General features: G+C 41.6%; 2 protein-coding genes across 17 annotated transcripts in view; one reads left to right on the top strand and one right to left on the bottom strand.

Annotated features, from left to right (window-relative positions):
• The window catches only part of KLHL29 (kelch like family member 29), a 391,073-nt gene extending 385,366 nt beyond the window's left edge, over positions 1-5,707 (top strand). For all 14 annotated transcript variants that reach the window (XM_040553896.1, XM_040553905.1, XM_040553902.1 and 11 more), the window contains one exon: positions 3,389-5,707. In XM_040553896.1, coding sequence (XP_040409830.1) covers positions 3,389-3,572 — 184 coding nt within the window. In that variant the 3' untranslated portion in view covers positions 3,573-5,707. The remainder of the gene's footprint in view (positions 1-3,388) is intronic.
• A 7,564-nt stretch (positions 5,708-13,271) lies between these two features.
• Positions 13,272-24,611, bottom strand: part of ATAD2B (ATPase family AAA domain containing 2B) — an 83,046-nt gene continuing 71,706 nt past the window's right edge. For all 3 annotated transcript variants that reach the window (XM_040553851.1, XM_040553852.1, XM_040553853.1), the window contains 4 exons: positions 22,144-22,839; positions 20,383-20,510; positions 19,123-19,251; positions 13,272-16,641 (listed from right to left, as the gene is read on the bottom strand). In XM_040553851.1, coding sequence (XP_040409785.1) covers positions 16,600-16,641; positions 19,123-19,251; positions 20,383-20,510; positions 22,144-22,839 — 995 coding nt within the window. In that variant the 3' untranslated portion in view covers positions 13,272-16,599. The remainder of the gene's footprint in view (positions 16,642-19,122; positions 19,252-20,382; positions 20,511-22,143; positions 22,840-24,611) is intronic.

The raw sequence follows: 24,611 nt of genomic DNA, 5'->3' as shown, positions 1-24,611 counted from the left end.
AATCACCATTTAAAATTCATACAGTCTTTCAGAGGAATTCAGCATCCATTTCTTCCCTGATGCATTAGCGCCGTTCTGAGAGGCTACAACGTGGAGCTGCTTTTCTCAGCTGCTGGTCAGGAATTTATTTCAGCGCCGTAGCCCAGGTGCTGGAGAACAAGAGCAGCGTTTGTCCACCCACCGCAACCCCAAATCCAGGATATGGGCTGAGGACACCAGGAGGGTGCGCTTGGCTGCTCTAAGGTGGCAGCAGCTCTGGCTTAGAGCAGCTGTGGCTGAACACACCAGAGGAGGCTTTACAAGAAGAAATGGGGGCAGCCAAGATGCTACACAGACACCTGTAAAGCACCCATGTCCCTGTGTAGATCCCTGTCAGTAGATGCCTAAGGAGATACAGGGCACTTAGGGCCAGACCTCAGCTAGGCGGCACACAGCCAGCCAGCAGGGGCTGGTGGCATTGGCACCAGAGCTGGAAAGGCCCCTGGACACGGTCCTCCCTCTGTCCATCTCCTTCCTCCGTCCAGGTCCAGTGCTCCCTCCTGAGCCTCCTGGGGTAACAAGCAGTAAGAACAAGACAGGCTCAGCGTGACAGTGACATGGCCACAAAGGTCATCGTCTGTGTGGTATCTAGTGCTGTCACCTATGCCAGCGTGTCTACCGGTAGATTAAAATTAGCTCGGGCTGCTCATGGGCACTGGGGCTGTATTCATCAACACTGATGAAAATGGCCTCAGGCTCCAGGTTGACATTTCCTGTAATTTCCCCTTATTTATAATTCTGCAGCCAGATTCTTGTTTTCTATGTCCCAGTGTGTTTGGTTTTCTTGCTTAACTGAACAAAGTTGCTAAATTCATCCATTCATTTTTTTTTCCTCCAGTTTTGTTGAGGGGTAGCATTGTAAGGACTGATCAGCGTTTCTTCAGAGAGCCAAGGCAGCAAAGCTGCACCGCAGTCCATCTCTGACACGGGACCACTTCCATACAGCACATCCCAAACCATACCCCGATTAAAATAAGCTGCCATCTCCTTCGGCCTCACTGTTAAGAGAACAAAACAGAGCACAAACGGGAACCTCTACCCTGCAGCCCCATTTCCAAGTTCACAGCCTGCTGCTCTCAGGGGGTCAGAGCATCCTCCCCATGCCATCCTGGCTACAAATCCCAGCCTGTCTTGCTTCTAAATATTAACTTGTTTCAAGACAGAGTTGGGTTCTCCCCTATAAATATCTTAGTCCTAAACCTGAACAAGTCATCTGGTTTCATTTAAGTTGCAGCGCAGCTCACTGCAGCCATTTCAATACCAACAGTCCACGTCATTGCCAAGAGGCTGATTTCTAGCCCGTATAAACGTGAGAGACCCTTCACAGGGGCCCAGAGGTTATTAACACCCTGCTCTGGCGTAGTTTTTAATTGACAATCATCACACCGGGGCGCCCCCTGCGCTGAAGGCTCCGTTCGGGCCGGTCGCTTGGTCCAGGCCTCGTGAGGCAACTCCTGACAGCCACACCACCACACGAAGCCCTCCCCGTACAGCACACAGGCACCAGTAGCACTGCTGGGACAAAACCCATGCCGATAAACACACATGTGCCTGATTTACCAGGCAGCTCATCCTGCTTATCCTGTGAAGGATGCGAGGCTTGCTGTGGGCCCCGCCGGCTCCAGCTCCTTCAGAAACGGCTTCGTGCTCCTTCAGAGCCATCTTTCAGGATGACACTTGTCTTCCTCAAGTCCTCGTTCTTCCCAATTTCTCCCTGACGTTTCAAAAATAATTACCAGTGGTTCAGTAAGTTCATTAGCAAACTCCCTTAAGACCTTGGGCTATGTATCATCCAGCCCTGCTGATTTGTGGATAGGCTCTAATCAAGTGCTTCAAGTCTCTCTTGCCCTCCTCCTCCTTTCAGATTAACAGTTATTTTGACAAGATTCTCATTATTTCCCATTTCCTGGTGGTATCCAGGGACTAGGCTTATTTGAGTCCTCGCTGTTGTCATTGTGGGTTTATTTTTAACCTACGGCTCCACTTCTTCGGAAGGACATCAGAGCTTTGTGTTCTTCAGAAATGCAGCTTTTTCCATGCCATTTGAGTCTCAGTTCATCCAGGGTCTTCTAGGGCTCTCTGTCTTTTGCCTTTGTCACTTCTCATTCCTCTTCCTCCTGCTGCTCCAAAATTAGCCACAAGACATAAATTTGCTTTAACCAAGCCTGAAAGGCTTACTACCCTTCTCCATCTACTTTGATCTAGGCCACCTTCTTTGGGGCAATTAATTTCTCATCTTCCTCTCCGTCTCTTTCTCCATGCATGTACATATTTCAGGTCCTCCCTTTTCCTTCCAAACCCCACTCTGTTCCTAGAAAGGATTTCCCCCCTCCAGACACCAACCACCACCAGCCCCATCCTGCTTTACAGGATCTTTAAACGTCAGCAGCAGCTTGCAGGAGATGCTCTCCCTACATCCCCTTTCAGTCTGAGATCTTCCTCTCCACAGCCCAATTTCAGTGGCCTTTTGGGACCTGCCCATGCCCTTTTGGAAGTCAGCACCAGAACAAGGCACTGAAGATCAGGCTGAATGGCATTTTCCTTCCAAATACCTTTCACACCTCTGCCCCTTCCCTACTATCAACATCTTACAGACCCCTGGATTAGCCCCAGCCTCATTACGCTCAATTTGCAAGAGATTTCTGAGGTTGAATACTTTCATTTTAAGCATGCAGTAAGGTTTTTGTTTTCTTTAGACATAAGATTAGAGGTGCACCTCCGCAAGCACTGCTCAGACACGTGTCCCCCCACATCCCTTTCTCCCACACAGCAGCACTCCTCCTGCCCCTCGCTTCCCAGCCCAGCAGGGGGAAAAACCAGCAAAGGGGAAACCCTTGGGCAAGGAGGACAAAGCACCAGCATCTCCTGCCTGAGAGTGGCTGGGGAAGGAGCAAAAGAGCATCTGGGGAGGGTTTTCCCCTGACCCTTTTGCAGCATTCATTGCTTATCAGAGGAGTAATTGAAGCAAGGATTTATTTTACGCTGCCCAAGGAGGCAGGGAGCCTGAGGAATAGCTATGATCGCTTTTGGTGTGTGTATGCACAGTGTTATGGGACCCACGTCCTGGTACCTTTGCTGCAGAGTCCAGATGGGGGCTGGAGAAACTTTGTCCTGTTTGTTGCTGCTGTTTAAATGACAGACATTTAACCTACCTGGAAGGACCGTGAAGAGGATTAATTTTGGGAAGGGAAAGGGAGAAGGCAAAGGAGTGCCCACACAGATTTATATAAATAAGAAATGTATTCATAGTATATCCCTTATTATGAAATATGCAGGATTTTTTTTAAGCATAAAAAGCGAATTGTTTGGCAAGTCCACTAACTAAAACTTTCTTTATTAAAAAATACAGCGCTGTGGTTCTCGACGGAAAAATTTACGCCACCGGTGGGATTGTTAGCAGCGAAGGACCTGCGCTGGGCAACATGGAAGCCTACGACCCTAAAACAAATACCTGGACACTTCTACCAAATATGCCATGCCCTGTTTTTCGACATGGCTGCGTAGTAATCAAGAAGTACATTCAGAGCGGCTGACGCGACCGAGGAGTCGGATGGAGAACTGTTTGTACCTGTTGAGAGCAGGCAAGGAGAACACTACTACTAATCACAAAAGCAGCAAAGACAGCCAGTGAACATATTGCTCTAAAGTCTTGAATAGTGTCTACATTGAATGTAGAAAAATCATCCTCACCTTTTGGTGAACGAGGAGCAGAGAGCTCCGTGCTATGTAAGATATTGTAACAATACTACAAGTGTGTCACTAGATGTTATAGTGGCACTTGTTCTGGACGTCGGCTTTTGGTCAACCCAGGTGCAATAGAATTTCACATATTTTTTAAGCTGGGGAAGAGAGGAAAAAAAAATCTGCATTTTACTTCTAGAGCTCAAGCTTGATTCTTAAAATAACCGTGCAGATTAGTTTTACTATTACACTTTAGGCATCAATCTATTTAAAAGGTCAAAGTGTCCTTACCACTTTGATTCCTACATTTGTTTTTAACAAATACATGCTTTTCAATACCAATGACTGAGAGAAATCTTGTGTGACAGATGGCTTACATTGATGTCAGTCTTCCATCAGATCAAATGAATATTTCAGTTCTCTAGAGCAGAGCCCAGAAGGGGGGAAGAGGCGGGGGCTGGGGAGAAGAGGAGCCATTGGTAACACAATTCCATGTAATACGAGGAAAAAAAAGGTCTGTTGGGCTGTATGAATTTCTGCTCCTGGCGATACTTGTGTGGGCACACACGCATCTGTTGGTGGCGGGGCTTCTAGCATTTCCTCCCGGTTCCTGCTGATGAGCAAACCTGACAGTGCTCGATCCCTGGAACACGAAATGAAAACGGTTTCCAATCCGGAGACATCCTCCCGATTGAACGGCACTTCGGTTCTGCGGATTGGGATGGTGGCGTTGTGGCAGTGTAGTGTGGGATGCCCACGTTTTCAACAAGCGGAGGAGCAGATGCCTCCAGCTGTGGCTACGCACTCAGTTTTGGCTCTCAACCAAAATTCCTTACATTGGGACATACGCCACTATTGGTTCCTTTTATGTAAAGTCTGAGAAGATTTTTTTTTAAGTTTCCCTATAGGTGTGGAAATCTTACCTTGTTACTTATTTACAGATTCTAAACACACAAGTTTAAATCCCATGGTAGAAAAATGCATAGACTTAAGCCCAGTATAAGAGACATAAAATGATTACTATGTAGAGTTGTAAGTATATGCACAGCACAGGGGTTATATTTTTATATATATTAAAATATTGTCTATCCAGAGAGCATTGTGATGTGGAAATTCTTTATAAATTTATACATAAAAGGATCAAATGGAAGATGGAGTGGGAAACACAGAGGGGGCAGGGGAAAGATTCTTAAAATTAACAAATAGGAAGTAACCCCAAGCTAAGGATTGCCTGATTTCTTTCCAAGTAGAGGGAAAAAAGTTGCCATTCTTGCCTTTGCAGACTCCAACTCCAAACACCATGCCGGTAATTCAAGCAGGAGGTCCTCTACAGGGTGTGGGTGAGATCCTACAGTCAATATCTGGTTGAATTTCATACCAAATATGTTCGCCTTTTTATACTGAGGGAGGTCTGCCTACAGCTTTGGGGAAATCAATGCAGATGTTAGCTAATCATCTTATTTTATTAATAATCGTTTATAAAATAAAATTTAAAAAAATGAAATTTGTATCTTGCAGTATTTAAAGAAAAAAAGTGCTCAAGTCAGCTGAGTCAAGGTCTATGGTGACTCAAGTCTCTCATTTTGACAGTGAGGTTCCAGCCTTTGTTATGCAGTTGTTTTATTTATTCTTTAAAAAAATAATAAGCACAACAAAAATTATATACTAGTATGTCATTTAAAGTATTTATGTCAAACAGGGTGCAAGTGTGAACCTAACGATTGGAGCACAAGTTTCTAACTGCCTGGGGCAGGACTAATTTTAGTGTTGGTGTGTGTCTGCCTCCAAAGGAGGTGCTACCTGTCAGCAAGACCTAAACACATTCAACATTTCCAATTTAGCTTATTTCTTCATTTCTCACACTGGAACAAAACTGGCTATTTCTGTGAATAATATTAAAAACAGGGTTATCTGTAATGGTATTGTATATAGTTTATGTTTACTGTTAAGTTCTTGTTATATTATAATAAATATATTTATAGATCTAGATTCAGCATCCAGATTGGGTTACTTTTGTCACGAATCAACAAGAAACAACATTGCATTAATGGTTACTGCAGTTTTCATCCCGGCCAGGGATGAAATTATTTTAATTCCAGCTATTTTGTCTTGCAAATCTCAAAATTTATTGCTAATGTTTAAATGCTCAGCAGTTTCCAAAGTACTTCCACTCTCATTTTGGAAAAGTTCTTAGAAGTGAATTTGGATTTTATTCATCAAGACCGTTTCTTCTTCATCTCTCTATTTCCCCAAACTTGCTATTAAGCAAAGAGCAAAATGGCTCAAGATCATTTAGCAAACTAACTCAAAGCTTTATCTCAAAACGCTGCTAAACAGCTTTTTGCCTTTTTTTTTTTAGTGGAAGTTGGGATTTGCAGCGCACGGCAGCTGCGATGTCTGAAAGATGAAAGCCGCTTTTGCCCTGTGTCAGAATTGCTCTGTCTCAGGGCAGGAGCTCGGCGATTCACTGGACATGGCTTTGAATACGTGGTTAAATACAACCGTTCTTGGCTTCTTTGATGTTTCATTAGGGCGTCATCCGGCCGCTGTAAAGTTGGATGTGGAAGAAAGATGAGCCAAATATAGCTAGCCTCAAAATACCACTGCAGTAGTTCATCTGGATCTTTGGGGGCACTATCTGCTATGCACATTAACAGAAATAACCTCACACACATTGAAATTATCCTGGCTTCTTACAGAGCACATCTACACGTGTGTTTAAGAGTTTGACCGCAGTTGTTAAACATTTTAGTTTAGGCTTAGCGGCTCGGGTTGAACAGCCCGTGCAGATTACTAAAAGCCTCGCAATTCGATGTTATACACTCACATAACCCAGCCCAAGTGGGATGAGCGGCCAACCTTTCCATCAACACGCAAGGATCTTCCTCAGCACTAGTCAATACTACTTGGTAGGCCGAGCAAGACACAGGCTATTTGCTTCACTTGTATGTGAAAATTATTTTAGCTCCCCTCCGGGAAGCTGGCTGGGAGCTTTTGCCAAATGAATCTTGTGCCCAGATCTGCTCAGAGATGTTTCTTCTTAAAAACTTGAAGAAATTCAGGGGCCAGGCTGGCTGGGCAGCCTGGTAGTGATAAAAACCCTTTTTGTTGGCTGGTTCGACACGCTCTCTGGGGAAGGAGAGCCATCTCCGACCAGGGCTGGTCTCTGCTTTCTGGGAACTGCCCACGCCTGACAGTTTACAACTCATCTGCCTTTCTCCCTTCTTTCATCTAGCAGCAAGCACCAATAAGACCTCAGAAATGCCGTCTTTTAATTAACTGCAGCTAGGTGTTAAGGCTGAGCTTGGCACCGTGCAGTCGGAGCAACCTAATTAGCGCGTTCATTACACTTCAGCTTGCTCCAGGTGCAGCCGAGATGAAGCGAGGCGAGCGGGAGCCGCCACTTTGAGCAGCCACCAGGATTAGTGGGGAGAGGAGCTGGAGCCCGCGCTCGCGCTGCCTCCACGAGTACCACTACGGGTAATCAGCAGCACCACAACGCGCACAGCCCGCTTCGAGTACTTACCCACCCACCCTGCCTCTCGTGAAGGATTTCTCTCCAAGTTGGACCCGGTCCCAAAGCTTTACTCAGCTTTCTCTAGCGCAGGGAGAAGTTCTCCCGGAGCCGTCTCGCCTCCGCATCACAAACCGAGCAAGGTGACAACATTCGAGCGGGGGACGAACCCACAAACGGCACACGCAGCCAAGTGCTGGCGGGCTGCAACGACACAGACCCTGCATCACTCTGACATTTTTACAAGTTGTCGCACTAAAACAAGCGCCTTAAATTGGCTGCGACCCTTAAGCTCGCCCCTTAATGCCTCCTTTCCCCTCTCAAGGTAGCTCAAAAATAGCAGAGACGGCTGCCTCGTGAGAGGACCCACACTAAGCGAGGCGCTGGCATCCATCTTTTGATAGCATGCCTTCGTTTTTAGTGATTCCTGTTTAGCTAGTGGGTTTCGTGTACAAATGTACAAATTCCAATTTTCTTCATCTAAATAAATTCCATTTCAGTCAGTACCGGCCTTACGCAGAGTTAAATGTTTTGGCTCCGTTACTGCCTCGGAGAAGGAAGCTCCAGTGCTGTCATCGAGCCAGATCTGCCTCTGAATTTTTCATTAGTGGGGGTCTCCGCAATAAAGGTTTGAAAGGCTGCCTGCTGTTTTAATTTCATCATCTGTTACTTTTGACCAACGTTCTCCCTTCCTCCAGAGTTCAGATTCCCCCTCTTACACGGCCAGATTCATCCTGGCAGCGACACCAAGCTCTTTCACGACCTGTCCAGAGAGCAGCGCTCACAACTCCCCTATTTTTTATTTTATTTGTAAGTAAAGTAATTAATACAGAAGCAGGAACTGTGATGACAAGCAGGGGCTAAAACACATAGGTTCGTAAAAAATAACAGCTCTTACAGATAGAAAGGAACCGATTCCTCTACAATTTTGGGAACTTAGGGACCCTAATTTGTAATACATCCTATTTTTTGTGGGCAGCATCAGAGGAAGGCTCAGTGAACTGAGTCCTGAAGGCTGCTGCACCAAATGTTTTAAGCCCTAAGAGCGCAATGAGCATCATGCTCTACCACAAACACCGGCCCTCCCCGCAAGTAAAAATAATCAGCTTTTGCAAAGCAAGCCTAGATTTCAAGGCGCGCTGGAATTTCTGTAGCCATTCTGTTTCCATTAAAAGAGCTCGTTTTTAATAAGTTATTTACTTTCATGGCCGATGAATGCACTGTTCCATTACTTGTTGACACTGAGTTCAATTCTACCTACTCCAGTTCATCCCCAGCCTTTCTGTTTACATATCAGAACACATCAATGCCTCATGCAGGCTTTCCATGGAAAACGAGGGGTGGAAATGTGCCGGGGAGTGTTTGGGAATGACTCACGTTTCTGTTTGCTATTCAGAAAGACCTTGCCTACAGGGAGTAAGACGTCATTTCCAGACCGCATCCTACCTACAGAGAATATTAGGCTTCCCCTAATGGATACGGGTTTTCAAATTCAGGAGGCAACTTACACTTACCCACCTCAAGAAAGCCCAGAAGTCTCCGCCCTGCTGACACTCGTTTTTAATAGCTCTTGGAATACCTGGGTATTTCAGAAGGAGTGCTGATAATGTACCAGTTATCAAAAGGGCAAATGAAAGGACTGGGTAATTATAGGGCATTCACCTGACATCAATCCCAAGCAAAAATGGGAAGATGATATCTGACTAACCTGATCGCGTATCAAAGAGATAAGGATAAATATGATATTTTGGAGAAAATAGGCTGTATCACAAACCTGATTTCATTCTCCAACAGGATTACGCATTTGATTGATAAGGTAATAGATTTTCAACAGCAGGTGACAAAATACTTCAACTTTCTTGCTGTACAGTATTCAGACAGCAAATATTAAGCGGGCTACGAATAGGCAGATTAATTGAGGAATATCTAATCCGGTCAAGTACTTCCCACGTTGGTATTATCAGAGTTTGTCTAGTGGGGCCTTTGCAGGGATCCTCTTCCAACTTCTAAATGGAAAACGTTGACATAAATCACTGGTCACAGACCTGTGGAAACAGAGACTAGCAGAGAAGATAATTAGGACAGAACAAGTCAGATATATTCTTCTGGCTCCTCTGGCTAGCTGGGACCCCTAAACCCAGCCTTATTTAAATAAAACTAAATGGGACCGAGACAGGTGGGAACGAGGGATGCTCATGAAAGCTGTAAGTTGGAGAAGAATCGAGCAACAAGAGCTCCCAGCCCAATTTCACGCTATAAGAGGACTAAATTGATCTTTGGATGTGTAAAAGGGGGATCGGTGAGTAGGAGCCTGCGATTTTAGCTCTCTATATGGCACTGGTGGGACCGATGCTGGAATATCACATCAATTTCCACCGTGAACAAACGTTTTAGGAGATGTTGAAAAATTGACCCACTGCAGAAAAGTCACAAAATTGACTTAAAGGATGGAGAAAAATGCAGTGAAAGCCACAAAGAGCTCATTGTGCTCAGCAAAAAGACGACTGAGAGGCTACTCAATCATCGTGTCATAGCGCATTAGTATCTTAGGGGGGCAGAGGGGGGAAGCCTACATATGGAAAGCCTCTCTAACCTGGAACAGAAAGCAAAGACAAGAAGCTGTGCCTGGGAGCGAGGAGCAAGGTTTGGTTCTACCCGTGAGCTTAACCATTTGATGAAAGGCTCAAAGACAGACGTACAAACTGCCCAGATCAAGGCTTTCCTGGAAAGGCTGCTCAGCCAAACAGAAGGTAGTAGACCCTGTGCATGCACGAGGTTGAATCATATGCACCACAGCATTCATTTTCTGCTTACACTAAATCTGTGTGAATAGACACAATTTTTTACCCCGAATTGTGAAATATTTACACCATCATTTGGTGTCAGAGCTAGAGAGTTGTCGCTTCCGTTTCCAAAAGTCATTCAAAAGCACTGAAAAGATTTAACACCAAGATTTATGCTCAGTTTGTGCTTTTGTGGCTGTCCACTGAGCCTTGCGAAAAGGAAGGCTTTCATTTATAAAAGCTTGCTGCCTTCTGGACACGTGCTGAAGTGCAGAGCAGGACTCTGGAGCTCTCCAACCCTGACACAAAGGTTAGCCACTCATTTTAAAGCTATTGTATCCCCAGTGTTTCACATAAATGGCAGACTTCATGCTTATGTTTCTGGTACTTAAAACGTCTACACAAAACAGTAATTCAGGAATAAACTGATGCTAATAGCCACAAACAATCACGTAACACTTCCTTCACCTCACTAAACATTTCATATTGTCACAGAGCATCCCATCAAAGCTCATTTCAGAACTGTGTTCGGAACATAAAACCAACTGGCAACTTGTCCTTGTCCATCACAATCGGGTATCCCTGCTCCTCCGCCAGCCCCCAAGCAGCGGGCACCCTACAAGGCACAACCAACTTGGCAGGACAACGTCAGCAAGGCCTTTACAACAGAGAGCTGGGGCTTTGGAGACCACAAACAGTTCGACTGAAGCAACATGATACTCTTTTCCCTCTCCAGCAGAGATTCGGTTTCTTAGCAAATTAATTCAGTCCAAATTAAATGTATGTGCATTGAAGTAATTTTCTGTATCTTCACCTCTGCTTTACTTCATTTACTAAAGAACTATTTCAAAGGCGGAGCCCTTTCAAGAACTTCCCTGAGTTTCTCCATCCCAATCTAGAGTCCCAAAGCCAGAGGGTCATTCGGTTTCCTCCAGGCTCCCACTTCCATATACAGACATCTCTGGGTTATAGCAAAGTAGAAATTTTACCTTGATGCAAGGGCTGTTTCAGCATGATGAATTCAGCTCCACAAAAACCCCAGATGACAGACGGTGTGAGCGTTCTCAGCAGCCATCCAGTCTCAGGGACCCATACACATCTTGTGCATACTCTGCCAAATTCCTGACCGCTGTAAGACCGAGGCGACCACCACAAAATTTGGAGGAACCCACCCCAGAGCCGTTCCGGCTCCTGCTGCATGCCCACACACCCCAAGTGCTGCACTCACGTCCCAGCAGCCTCCCCCTGTTCTCAACCTGCCCCGCTGCTGGAATTGAAGGTGAGGAGCCTTCTAACGCAGATTAACTCAAGGCTATTTTTTGCACTCAAACCTCTAGATCAACTTTATTCCAAATCAGCATCCAAGTGTTAACAAACTTTGAGAACGGCAAGGTTTACAAGACCATTCCACTAAAAGCAGTGAATCTGTCTGAAATCTCAGTATCTTTCCACGCTCTTTTAATATGGTAATTCTCTACTATCAAAGCAAGGCTCAATATAGCATAAATCAAACGCGTTCCTAAAATAAATGGAATTTAGTAGTAGTCGCAGCCGTTTGCTGGCACCGGGTTAAACTGAAATACACTCCCTATGCAAATCATCACACTAAAAAAACTCCTCACCTAGGAATGGAATGAGGCTGAATTAATTAGTGTTAAAGTTTATAATCCCTGATTTTTACATAATAGTTACACGACCACAAGTGATGCATAAAAAGGGGAGAAAAATGAAGTGTTTGACTTCGTTAATCAGTTTGTAAGTTTACTGATTTGCCTTTCAGAATTTATTCACATGCAGTGCTAGCTTAAAACCCCCAATACTGCAAGTCCTGATCCAAATCCTGCCTGAGACAGAAAACAAAAGGATCTCATTTTTAATTTATTTAAATAAATTATCTGAGTGGCTTAAAGGAAAAAAAAAAAAAAAAAGAGGATGTGGAGCATTTCAAATTTAAGGCAATACAGGAAATTGCACGTCAAAGCTACGTTAAATGCAGAAGCCAACAGCAGAAGGCTGCAGGTTTAAGCAGCGAGCACTTGACAAATCAGGCTGCTGCTCCAGTTTTTCCTAAGGCTTTATTAACCGCACCTGATGAAACCCAACTACTGCTCACTACATCACGCTTTTGAAGCATGCAAGTTCGCTAAGTGTTTTTCCAAGAAGGGTTTTCCAATGCCCCAGTAAGGCAGAGTTTGGTCGCTTTTGACTGATCGTCTTTAGGGCCACTGTCAGAAATCATGCCTGACACTATTCTCTCCGTTTTTGGGGAAATAACAAGACCCCACACCCCACATTCCTTATCCAGAGCCCGCAACCCCCTTGGGCAGCACTAGGTGTGGTGCTGCTGCCTGCGGGGCACCCAGCTCCGTGCCCGTCAGACCCAACAGCGGGGCTGGCCCTGCTGACATGAAAGGCCCAGGCCTTCTGCATCCAGACTGTGGCACATCACAATTAGCATCTAATTGTGCTGTCACAGCTGCATGTAACAGCCAAGTCAGACATGAAACAAGTTCCTGCCCTCTTTCTTAGCTCTTTTGCCCAGGAACCCTATAGCGTAAGAAACAGAGGAAAAGAGGGAAGGGAACAGCAGCATTTTATGTCCTACACCTTGAGAGTGGCCGTAACACATCTACGTAAGAGCTTGTCATGCTCTGTTCCACATTACAGAAATTACAAGCAGTTACCTACCTCTGGATAAACTGCCAATACAGTTCCCATATAAGATGTGGGTTGATTGTGAACTTCCGTAACCCCTAGCAGCTTTATTAGAGGGAGGAAAACTAAAGCAATTTTTAGATATACTTAAGTTATTCTTATAAATAAAATAAGGAGAACTACGATAAATAGGGAGGGAAGAGGATTCCTTTAAAAAACTCTAATGAGAAACCCTGGTGCTTGAATGCTGACGTACTGTGAGCTGTCCTGGGTGTTTCCCTGTAACTGGACACATTTTCTAGGACTTCATAACTACATAACTTCCATAACTTCAGAGCGTTTATGTTATTCACTTACCAGCATACAATGCTAACTTCATTTCTGTAGTCAAAATTAATCAGAAGTGTTTTTCTTTAATGGACAAGCACTGAAAGCACGAGTTACGGATTAAACCACTCAACACAACAAAACAGCAAGATCCCAGGGTAAAACATGTCACCTGCAAAATCGAGGAGGTCTGGTAAGAAAAAGACTGAAAGCAGAAAGCAACAAGGAGGTAGAACTTCCTTTAAATACAACAGGTTTGAAGGAGCTAAAGCTGTGTTTTCTTGTCATCTTTATTCAAGTATTTCACAGCAGTTATATTACAAATTACAGTAAAATGTTCAAAATTTCCAGAAATTCAAAAAATTAAATAACTTACTTCAAACTAACGTAAAATGAAGTCAAAATGCAAAACATCAATTTGAACACAGTTCTGAATAAAACTATAGAATCCAAAATATACCATCGTTGATGAAGGAAGTCTACTTAATCCACGAAGTAGACACACATTAATGAAACCAAACAGGACTCCCCAATGTCTAAATAACCCAATGTACAAGATACAAAAGATGCAAGTACAAGCCCAAATTCAAGCTTATGTTTTGATTACCAAATAAAATAAAATTAGAAAAAAAAGGACCATCAGCTGCAGGACCTGCCGTTCAGAAGACTGAAGGTAAAACCAGAGCTGACCCACCAATTTAATTAAAAAAAAAAAGGAAGACGGGATATGACAAAAACCAGTAATCCTATAAATACATTGGCATATGAGGAAATCAAGTAACAATACAGAAGACACAAAACAAAACAAACAAAAAAAATTAATCACAGGTGAGATTCAAGCTTGCAAATACAATTAACTCCATAGCCATCAACTTTACCCAAGAGCAACTCTATTATCTCCAGAACAGCCCCGCCAACCCCGCAGAGAAGTCACCCTTCTTCTGGGTGGCCACGTTTCACTGACCCCAGCGCAAGGACTCCCACAGGAGTTTATTTGCAATTTTCACAACAAGAAACAAGGAAGAGAGGTCAATTTGTACAAACCCTTGCCAGTGCTATATGGCAAAAAAATTAAAAACATACAAAGAGTAAACAAGTTGAGACCACGTGGATAGATTAACAGCTGCTTTTAACTCTATAACCACCAGACATCTGTAAAGGAAAACAAAACTGAAGCGTGGTTATTTGGGCTACGAAGGTGGGTATATCGTTTTATGTAAGCTGTCCACTCTAACATTTGAAATCAGCTACTTTTCTCTAAAACAACAGGGCAGCTCCCCAATTAGCAGGGCTGCCTCTTACAAATTTTTCCCAATCAACAACTGACAGTAAAAATTTTCCTTTAGAAACCTGACCTTTTCGAACCATTTTTAATGCTAGGCATTAGCTTAAACTTGCTTTTTTTCACACTCACTGGTGACTAAAATTTCTAACTGTTTTAATGCATATAAATTTATTATCATCTTAAAAATGTATGCAGTTTTATCTTCCACAAGTGCTGCTGTTACTTGAACAAAAACTTCTTTGAGTAAGTGAAACTGGAATAAATATTTTTAAAAAATTCTGCAGCAAGAACCTGAGACTTGCAAAAAACCCTTTTATCAGAAACTTGCTACAAAAAATCTGCTACATTTTATTTAATCAAATCTTAAAGTTTGTAACAATTTCCATCAAAATACAAAATGCTGTTAATGTACCAGACACAAAAATATCTCAAACAGGTATGATGCTAATAAATACTAAACGAAACATGGAAAAAATCCCCTAAACAAATGTGAGATCAAAGAATCTCATTCTAAATGTGTTTTCTGCTTGCTGTTGTTTTTAATCGCACTTTCCCACCTAAAAAATACAGCGATTCTGCACGGGTTGCATTTAGAAGGTATAACTAGATGTACATGAGTACTTAAAAAACTTTTTTTCTGCCATTAGCCATAAAGAAAAACAGTGGCATTCGGGGGAGAAGAAGATCTATGATAGAACGATGTTGAAACACAATGTACAAAGCACTTTGGATTACTGCAGTAGCCCAAGGCCCGTGTTTGTTCCTCTGCAGTGGTATGCTATTAGCCATAGAGGTGGAGACAAGTACCTTAGCTTCAGCTTGTAAATGGGAGCAGAGTGATTACAGTCCTCCATAAACACTGTTGGTAACTAAAATACAAAAAGCTGAGGTAGCTCAGTATCTCTGCAGTAGTCCAAGACTGTTTTCTCTAATTAAAAACTAATCACACTGTGTTGCATATTTCTGGAAAGACACTTCCACAGCTACATAGGGACAGTCACGATGAATGGTTAGAGATGGTAACACCAGCCAACTTCTCTAAAACAGTTTCCACTTAGGTTTGAAATAAATCAGCCCAGGTAACGTTTTTAACACCGAGCTTGTGACAAAACATGTTTTTTCTTGAAACTGCCTAGACTGTTCTCTCCAGTCTCCAGAAAGGAAAGGTTTTGAACTACACAATTCAGACCTGGAGAACTGTGGTCCGAACAGATCAATTGAAAAGGCTGTCCTCCAATCTCCTCACATTAACAGTGCTTTGCATTGACTGAGTCCTGAAGCCTAGTTTAAGTTTTACTTTCAAGCGAGCTTGGACTCCAGGATTTTCATCGATTATAGCATCTTCTTACCTGTACTGCACAGTCCAAGCTATATTACAAACACAGAACTTCAGAAAGAAACCTGCCAGTATTAACTTTTTTTTTTTCTTAAAGAACTTAAATGGACAACAAAGAAGTGGTGGGAAAATGCTTCACTGTTAGCAACACAGAATAATTTCACTGTGTAATTTGTTTCTAAAACAAATCTATACCAATGAAAAAGGAATTTCACCATTTTGGTAAAGTATGTGGCTTTTTCAGTGTGTCTTAGTTTAGTTCTGTAGAGTAAGACAGGCATTATAGAACCATAATACTGGCTGCCATCCAATGAAGAGAATACAAGTCATCCTTTTGGAGATCTTCATTCTGAAGAGAGCTTTCTAACATTGCCATTTGCTATAATCCAAACCAATTGATTAGCCTTATCTTTCTCAATTGACTAAAAGGCACATTATAGGCAGTTCTAGAGAGCCTCATCTTCAAATTACTGTACATCCAGTTACTCAAGATTCCTACCACAATGCATCATTGCCTTCTTTAGAACAGATTTTTTGTCCGTTACCCCAGAGAAGAGAAAGATTGGAAAAAAATTAAAAAAAGGTTGCCTGTTTAAAAATATTCAACTTAGATCTGCTCTTTCCAGTTCTCTCGTGTATGTTGGTCTCCACTTTGACTGAAGTTTCCCCAAAGATAATGCATGTAGAGTGAACAAGAGCAGAAATGAGAACAGTTTCTGTAGCACCAAAAATCTCCAAGCTGTGGCATTGTATTCTTTATTTATATCAGATACAACTATATGAAGTTCCGTTTGGTTCTTGTAGGCTGGTTGGTTTCAGGTACCTGAGACAATAGCACCAAATTCAACAGAAAGAAAAAGAGAGAGCACTTAAGACCAAGGCTCTGCACATACTTGGTGCAAATGGAAACTGAATGGCTCAGAGGACTGCTCTCCCGTGAGCAGTTTAAGAGAGGATAAACCCACCCATCTTGACGAGTTCACAGGAATGTTTCAAACACATGAACTGTTCTTTCCATCTCCTGCAAGAAACACAGAACATCAATTATATATAAATATACAGACAAAAATAAAGTTACCTTAAGTAATCATATTTACTGGGGTGGAGGTCATTGGTTTTTTTGTTTTGTTTTGTTTTTTGGTGTGTTTTTTTTTTTGAAACACCAACAAATAATTCATAGGAAAATAGACATTTCTGCTTATTATTTGCCATCTGCTAGCAAAAGACAGTGAAAGAGAAAACTAATTAAAGAAGCATTAATGCAGAAAAGCACTCCACCATGACAGTCCATGAAAAAATCCAAGTGTAATAGGGTCATTTATATAATTAATGTATTTTATATATATTAAGAAAGTATTGCAATGGCACAGTGCGCGAATTCAACTCCTACTACACACGTGCCATTGGTGACCCAGCTGTAAACACAGATCTGCACAGTTTGGAGAATCAAAGTAATCTGCCTCTAAGTACTCATGCTGGACGTTTGTCTTTTTATTCTACATAACACTCAGCCCAGACTTCCAACATATTTTAGGTGAAGACAGCAGAATAATATGAAAATGGTTTCAAAAGTATTTTGCAAGAATTCTGTAATATCCTACATTAAAGCTTTCCCAGGTTTTGTAGTAAAATATTCATGGAGAAAAATATTTGGTGTTCAGTGATCAAACTGGAACCTCGCAATTCTTGCCCCTTTACCAGCAAGGTTGGTTATCAGGTGAATCAGCAAGCTGACCCACACCACTCTGCAGCTAGAACAATGTTGCTGGAGGGAAAGCACAACCAGAGTTATGATCAGCCTACACCAACAGTAGAACGACCCACTTCCTGCTGATGTAGCCGGGAGGCCTTTGAAATGAAAACACTTCAGAGGAAAAGGATGGCAGCAGAGCAGAAAACTTGCAAATATCACGCTGTATTGGACATTCCCAAGATGATCATGGGCACGCTTGCAGCCCAGAAGGCCAACCGCATCCTGGGCTGCATCAACAGAGAAGTGGCCCCCAGATGGAGGGAGGGGATTGTGCCCCTCTGCTCTGCCCTTGTGAGGCCCCACTTGGAGCACTGCGTCCAGGTCTGGGGCCCCCAGCACAAGAAGGATGTGGGGTTGTGAAGGATGTGGGGTTGTTAGTACAGGTGCAGAGGAAGGGCACAAGGATGATCAGAGGGCTGGAGTACCTCTCCTGCAAAGAAAGGCTGAGAGAGCAGGGGCTGTCCAGCCTGAAGGCTCCAGGGTGACCTCACTGCAGCCTTTAAATACCTAAAGGGGGCTTATAAAAACGACCAAGAGCAACTTTTTGCTCAGATAAGACAACAACAGGACAAGGGAGGATGGTTTTAAACTAAAAGAGGGGAGATTTAGATCAGAGATTAGGAGGAAATTCTTCACACAGAGGGTAGTGAGGCACTGGAACAGGTTGCCCAGAGAAGCTGTGGATTCCCCACCCCTGGAGGTGTTCAAGGCCAGGCTGGATGGGGCCTTGGCCCACCTGTTCTATTGGGTGGCATCCCTGCCCATGGCAGGGGGTTGTAACTGGATGATCTATAGGGTCCCTTCCAACCCAAACCATTCTATGATTCTATAATCAAGGGAGTATTTCCTGATATAGAGAAAGGCTGAATGCTTTTAGTCTTGCAGGAAAGTCCCCATCAGCAAACTGCATGGAGCAAAGGTAAGTATATATATATATTTTTTTAATTAGTATCACAAATGCAAGCAGGGACAACAGCAGCAACTGTTGGCTTAGTGTATCTACAAAGTAGCCTCTATCTTCACAAATTTGGGAACTTCTGGCACAGGAATTAAATTATTCATATCAAAGAAATGAAAGGCTGAAAAAAAAATCTGCCCACAGTTTAAACTTGTGGTTCCAGAAGACTAAGTATTTGCACCTAAAATGAACAGTATAATGCAAGTCAGTGAAGGGCAAGGCCAGGGATGTTCAGATTGATACACTCACCGTCAAGACAACCTGACCTAGTGAAAGACCTCCTTGCCCGCAGCAACGGGATTGGAGCAGATGATCTTTAAAGGTCCTTTCCAACCCAAACCATTCTATGATTCTACCCATAATGCCCTTCTGGTATTATTTTTATAGGTTCCTTTGTGATATAGCTACAATCAAGCAGATGTCCCATACTGCAGAAGGATAAGGGAAATTAAGTGACTTAGGAACAATCTGCAGAGCCAAGCTGACTACCTGAAAGTTCCTGCTTCTGCTCCATTCTTACTCTGCTAGCACATGCTTCTAAATGCTGCTGCATTCTATCCTCGTTTTCCTCTATTCTTTTAGGTTAAATTCTTAATCCTTTTCTGAGGAAAGTTTTTTAAACAATCTGTTTTTTTTTTAAGCCATTACTATACTAAACTTTATTATTTTTATAAATACTTTCCTCAAAGTGTATTTAAAGCTTTTGCATGCTAGTATAACAACGAACATAAATAGTTCTTGAAAAATTATTCTCACAAAAGTCAGATAAATAAAGAACTGTACAACATCACCTCAACAAGCTGTGATTTGTCATAGTCTCTACGGTGTCTGTAGATGCACTGGCTGAGGAGTGAATACAATCTCTCAAGTTGGTCAACAGTCAGGTTGTCACTTTTCTTAACCACCAAATCAAGCAGTCTCTGTTAGAATAACAAAGGTTAAAGTTAGGAGACCTTTTATAACCACTTTTTTTTTTCTTTAAAGAACAAATCAGAGTGTAATCCATCTTCTTCTAAAACCCTATTTTGCAAACATATATACAAATAAAAGGGATCACAGCTGACTAATAGTAAGGCCACTGCTTCCACACTGATCCAAAAGGACTCAACATTTCTCTTCCCTATTTACACCCATGCTTTTTTTCTTGTCTTAGATTTTATGCAGAGAATAGTTAGTGCAATGTTTGTTCTGTTTGAATGATACTTAATCCTATGACGTCTTGGTCAATAATTAAGATAAACCATAAAAACTGTCTTGATAGCTGAAGTGGACATTTTTAAGAACTTACATTGACATGAACTTTAAAAGTGCCAAATGGAAACAGTTGGAATTCCACAAACGTTGAACAATAAAAGAAGTGCATGGGAGAAAAGCTTCTAAAACTGCTCATAAACAAATGGTGAAAGTGTGTATTTTACCATAGTAGCAGTAAATATTAAGACTTTTTTCCTAATACAACATTTCTGTTCTTACCAAAGAAAGTAACATCTGTAATCCACAGCAAGTGGGGTCTAAATTTCATAGTAGGTCAAGCTAGTTTCTACTACAGAACGCAGCAAATTCTGCTGCAACTTTGCTTAAACAAACAAAACTGAAACAAAATTAACTAGCAGGAGTTCGATCTATAGTGCCAAAAGATCAGCACAAATTCCAATTTTCTTTCCAATCCACTAACAGTTCTTTCCACCAAGTATACGTCCACGGGGAGGGAGACAATGATGTTAACTCCCCATTACCAGGCACCCAGCAGTTCTTCAGCTACTGACATGTCCAATTAACACACAATTGCAGCTTTTGGAGAAACTCTTAAAATAGTGGACTGCTGTGCCATTACTGTATTTGTAAAGGTAGTAATGATGAGGAAATTAGGATTCAGCAGGTTTATTAACTTTTCAGTCAAGAACACTGATTGACAAATCATCTTTAAAAGTTACTGCTGCCAAAAAACTTGTTCATGGTCAAAAATAAAGGAAATCTTGCTTTATAACAAAGGAAGGGAACATTTTCCATTGAGCCTGTTAGCAATCCAATTTATTTTTCAGTTCTATTACCTTTAGGCTGTCATGGTCAACAACTACAGAGGGTAAGGGATCTGATGGTTGCCCTGGGACATGCTCCAGAGTTGTGGGTTTTGACAGTTCCACAGTGACTTTTCGAGTTTTCTTACTTTTCAACATACCTGTAATTTAAAAAAAATAAATAAAATTGATCTTGCTTGGATTTTGTGAACTATGCAAGCATGATGATTCTGCCGGTGCACGTTATTTATCAGCCTCACAGAACTCTCAAGGTTTATGAGTGAACAAAACCACAGTTCACAAAGCACAAATGAAACTCATCAACTTTAAAACTTAATTCTGAAATCTCAATAGAATATTGAACATCACTGAAAAAGTTTCTCCTCATTTCTAATTAACAATGTCAAATTACACAGCTTCTAAGAGAAGTTCACATATTAAGCTAAGTCCCAAAGTCTTTCTTCATAAGTAGTTCAAAATTCTCATTTTTCTTTCCAAAGCATCCCATGTCTTCATCATCACAGTAATCCAAACATCTGCTCTACTCCTGAAACGTCACGCTTTGGTGACACATTTCTGTCTTCTTCCACCTCTGTATTGAAGCTGCTGTCCAGTCCTGTTCTGGAGAACAAAATATTTTGAAGTTTTCTCCTGATTCTAGCCCTACATTTATTCACTGTTTTTCTCCTTCTCAACTATTTAAAATGCCTTTTTTTTTTCCTTAAGGAGCCTTCTTTCCTCCCCATTACTATAATACAGCTTTAATGTATCCAAAATATACGTATTAAATTTTGAGATGTAATGGCTCTAACATATACCATACTCTTCTTCTGATATCCTTAGGAGCTTTCCTCATCTATGCTCCTTACCCTTAGAGAAAATGCGTGTACACACACAGACAACGTGTACGTAGTGATATTCTCGTAATTCCTATCTCTCATTAAAGCTAATTTATTTTGTAAATCTCAGCACCCACTTTTGAAGTAAAGATTTCATTCTTTTACATAATTCTGAAAAGCTAATTAAAAAGGCAATCATGCATAAGGCTCTTATTTCTCTTCCCTGAGGAAACTACGTCTCTTTTCTTCAAAGGACATGGTCCCTTCTTTTATGCACCACCAGGATTTTCCTTCTCTTTCTCTTATCTTTTCACTTCACTATTAACTGTGTTGACTGTAAGTCCAGATATCTACTCCATTAGATAAACAATGGTGTATCTGGCTTTTCCTATAAGTTAAACTGCTTTAACTTTTGCTATGAGCAAACTCTTTTTTAAGGAAATACCACAGAATCACAGTGAAGGGGCTCACAAGGATTCAGGACTACATATATTCTGTAATTCTGTGGGTTATGATCTAACATCAATGACACTTTTATCATAAATCTCCACCTCAAAAAAAATCCAAACATGTGACATATGGATAAAAATTTATATCAAATATATCCTATAGACCAAAGCATGTATCATATAGGTATTTACCTGCGTTGATAATCGTTTATAAATCTTCCATTAGAGTTTAAATGATGTTATCTCGATAGTTACGATACTTCCCTTTAAGCATACAAACCCAGAATATTTTAAGTATGGAGATAAACTTACTTGCTTAAAGAGAACATTACAGCAAGTCAAGGGTGGGCTTCCTATTTGTTTATATGGAATTAAATTTCATAAGCATAGTGAAAGTTTCACATAACCAGCAGTTTATAAAATATTGCATTATAACAACTTAATATGTTAAAATTAAAAACATACACATTTAACATGGATACTAAAGTAACAGAAACAAGCTATACCTTCTTTATCTGCTTCAGCATCTTTAGTCTCAACGTCTGTGCTGTGTAGTGCTTTTTCATTATTGCTGCAGTGTGGTACCTCAGCTTTCACGAGATCAGCTCCTTGGCTTTCACTGGAAGCTTCTGTTTTCTCCTTTGGCTGATCTTCAGATGAAGATTTTTGCTTGTTACTAGATCCATAGCTGTTGTCATTGGTTGAAACAGCAGCAACGGATTCCATTTTACCATTGTGACATGCTGGAACAGGCATACCCTCTAAGCTGCGTACAGATGTCTCTCCATTTAAACGGTCCCCTTTCAATGTCGAGTCCTTCCTTAAATCCTTTTCAGTATTCAGGGTAACACTGTCAGTTATTAACAGAGATTCATTTGAGCTCTCTTCTTCTGTGGATGCAAAATTGTTTTCTTTTCCTGATGTCCCATTGTTAAGCCTCTGCTCTGCATCTATATCCATAATATCACAAGAGGATTCATCATTTGTCATAGAGAGGTCTCCTGTTTCCTCCCCATTCTCCTCAATGCAGTCAGCGCTGATCTCTAGCTCTCCATTTTCCAGCAATTTACTGTCTTCTCCGTGGTTTTCATCATCAGCAAATTTTGCGTCATCTTCATCTTTCTTTAAATTATTGACTTTCCTCTTCTTAATAATGCCTTTGCCCCACTGTGAGCGCCGTCTTGACTTTCTCCTTATTCGAACTGAATTATAAAGGAAAAAAGAAAACAAAACTTTTAGATGTACAGGTACCTCCCCTTAAACAGACTAGTATATTAGAATATGCTGTAATATGAGGCAAATGTGTTCACAGTTCAAAGAAAAAGTCAGCTGTTTTTTGACTTCAGTGTGATCAAATTAGTACAGATTCAAAGGACTTTTAGAAGTACAACTAGTTGCATACAAAACTCTTACTGTAGCCCGTTTCCATAAACAGTCTTTCCTACTTAATACATTTCATATTTACCCGTTTGCAGGTAAACCACTAGAAGAAAACAGCAAAGCAATGATGTAGAACTCAGTCACTCTCATTTGGGTAATGCAGAATTTAAAGACCCTATTGTCATTTTCCCTTTTCACACCACCAGCTATTCGAAAGCATTACAAAAGGAAACAGATGGAAGTGCAATGTGTGAACTGACAGATAATTTGGGTTGGAAGGGACATTAGGAAGTCTCTGGTCCAACCTTCTGCTGAAAACAGGGCTAGTTAGCTATGAGGGCAGACCAGGTTGCTCAGGGCTTTGTCCAGTCACATACTGGAAACCTTCCTGAATGCAGATTAGACAACGTCCATGTGTCCTGTACCAATGCACAACCATTGTGTGAAAAGGTTTTTTTGCCTTTTATCTGGTCAGAACCTCTGATTTCCATCTATGACCAGTATCAATTCGAAGACATCTTCAGTTATTAGATCAGCTACAGAATAACCCTCTCCTCCACCTCCCATTCTCCTCTGTACTCAAGCTCATTGCAAAGACAAAATGTGGCTTTTGAGAAATGAGGATTTTTGTTTTAAATCCAGACCATTTTAGCAACCCAGTACAAAGCAAGACCGCACAAACATCTGCATTTACGCAGTGAGTCTGTATGCAGAAGGTGAAACACAGCTTCTTAATCTAGTCTCATCACCAATGCCTCCCCATACATACAACTCGACTTGAAGCAACTTAGGCACGTGATCCTTTTTTCATTACTCTTGCATCCTTACTTTTTCACTTTTACTTTTTCCAATGCATGCTTCCTGTGCCTTTTAAAAAAATCACCTAACAAGCTTCTCAGAAAAAGTCCGTCCCCAACCCCAACCTATTTACAGAGATACAACAACCAGAGCACCAATCTGAAAGAGGTCTTGGGGCACGCTTGCAGTACAGTCAGAAAATACAGAAGGAGAACCATTCAAACCTAATACTGTTGTCAATGTCCTCTGCAAGAGCACTAAGACACAGCTCAGAAGACTAAGAAAAGGATTGGGAAAAACAGAAACTTCTATATTCACATTCAAGTTACAATGCAGACTGCTGGTGTTTTTGCGAAGTTGCAGTCAAGTGTTTATAACTGAAAATGCTAGCCAGCAGTTAACAGATTAACAACTTCTACTCCGTTTCAAAATCAACTATGCTGAGCACCTCCATAACGTTCGTGCTATTTGTAAGTTCCTTTGATTTATGGGGTATTAAGTCACAGATCTGTGTCTGCCAACTTCACACTGAGTTACAAAGATCCGTGTTTACTGCATAGCTTTGAGGATACAAGCACTATGCAGGTACAAGTGGTGAGAATTAAATTACAGAAGCTCAGAGAAGTACAAGTATACTTCAGACCTTCCTCCCCATATGTAAGCAGGTAGTTCAACTACTACATTTAGGAATAAATTTTAACCTTTTAAAAGCTATCTAATGGAACAATCACATTGCAATAAAACAGTTTCATTTGGAGCACGTATTTATGGTTACAAATAATCTTAAGAACTGTAA

The sequence above is a fragment of the Cygnus olor genome, chromosome 3 (genome assembly GCF_009769625.2).
Source record: "Cygnus olor isolate bCygOlo1 chromosome 3, bCygOlo1.pri.v2, whole genome shotgun sequence".
NCBI lineage: Eukaryota > Metazoa > Chordata > Aves > Anseriformes > Anatidae > Cygnus > Cygnus olor.
Note: the sequence above shows the minus strand (reverse complement) of the source record. Positions and strands in the feature narration are given on the sequence as shown.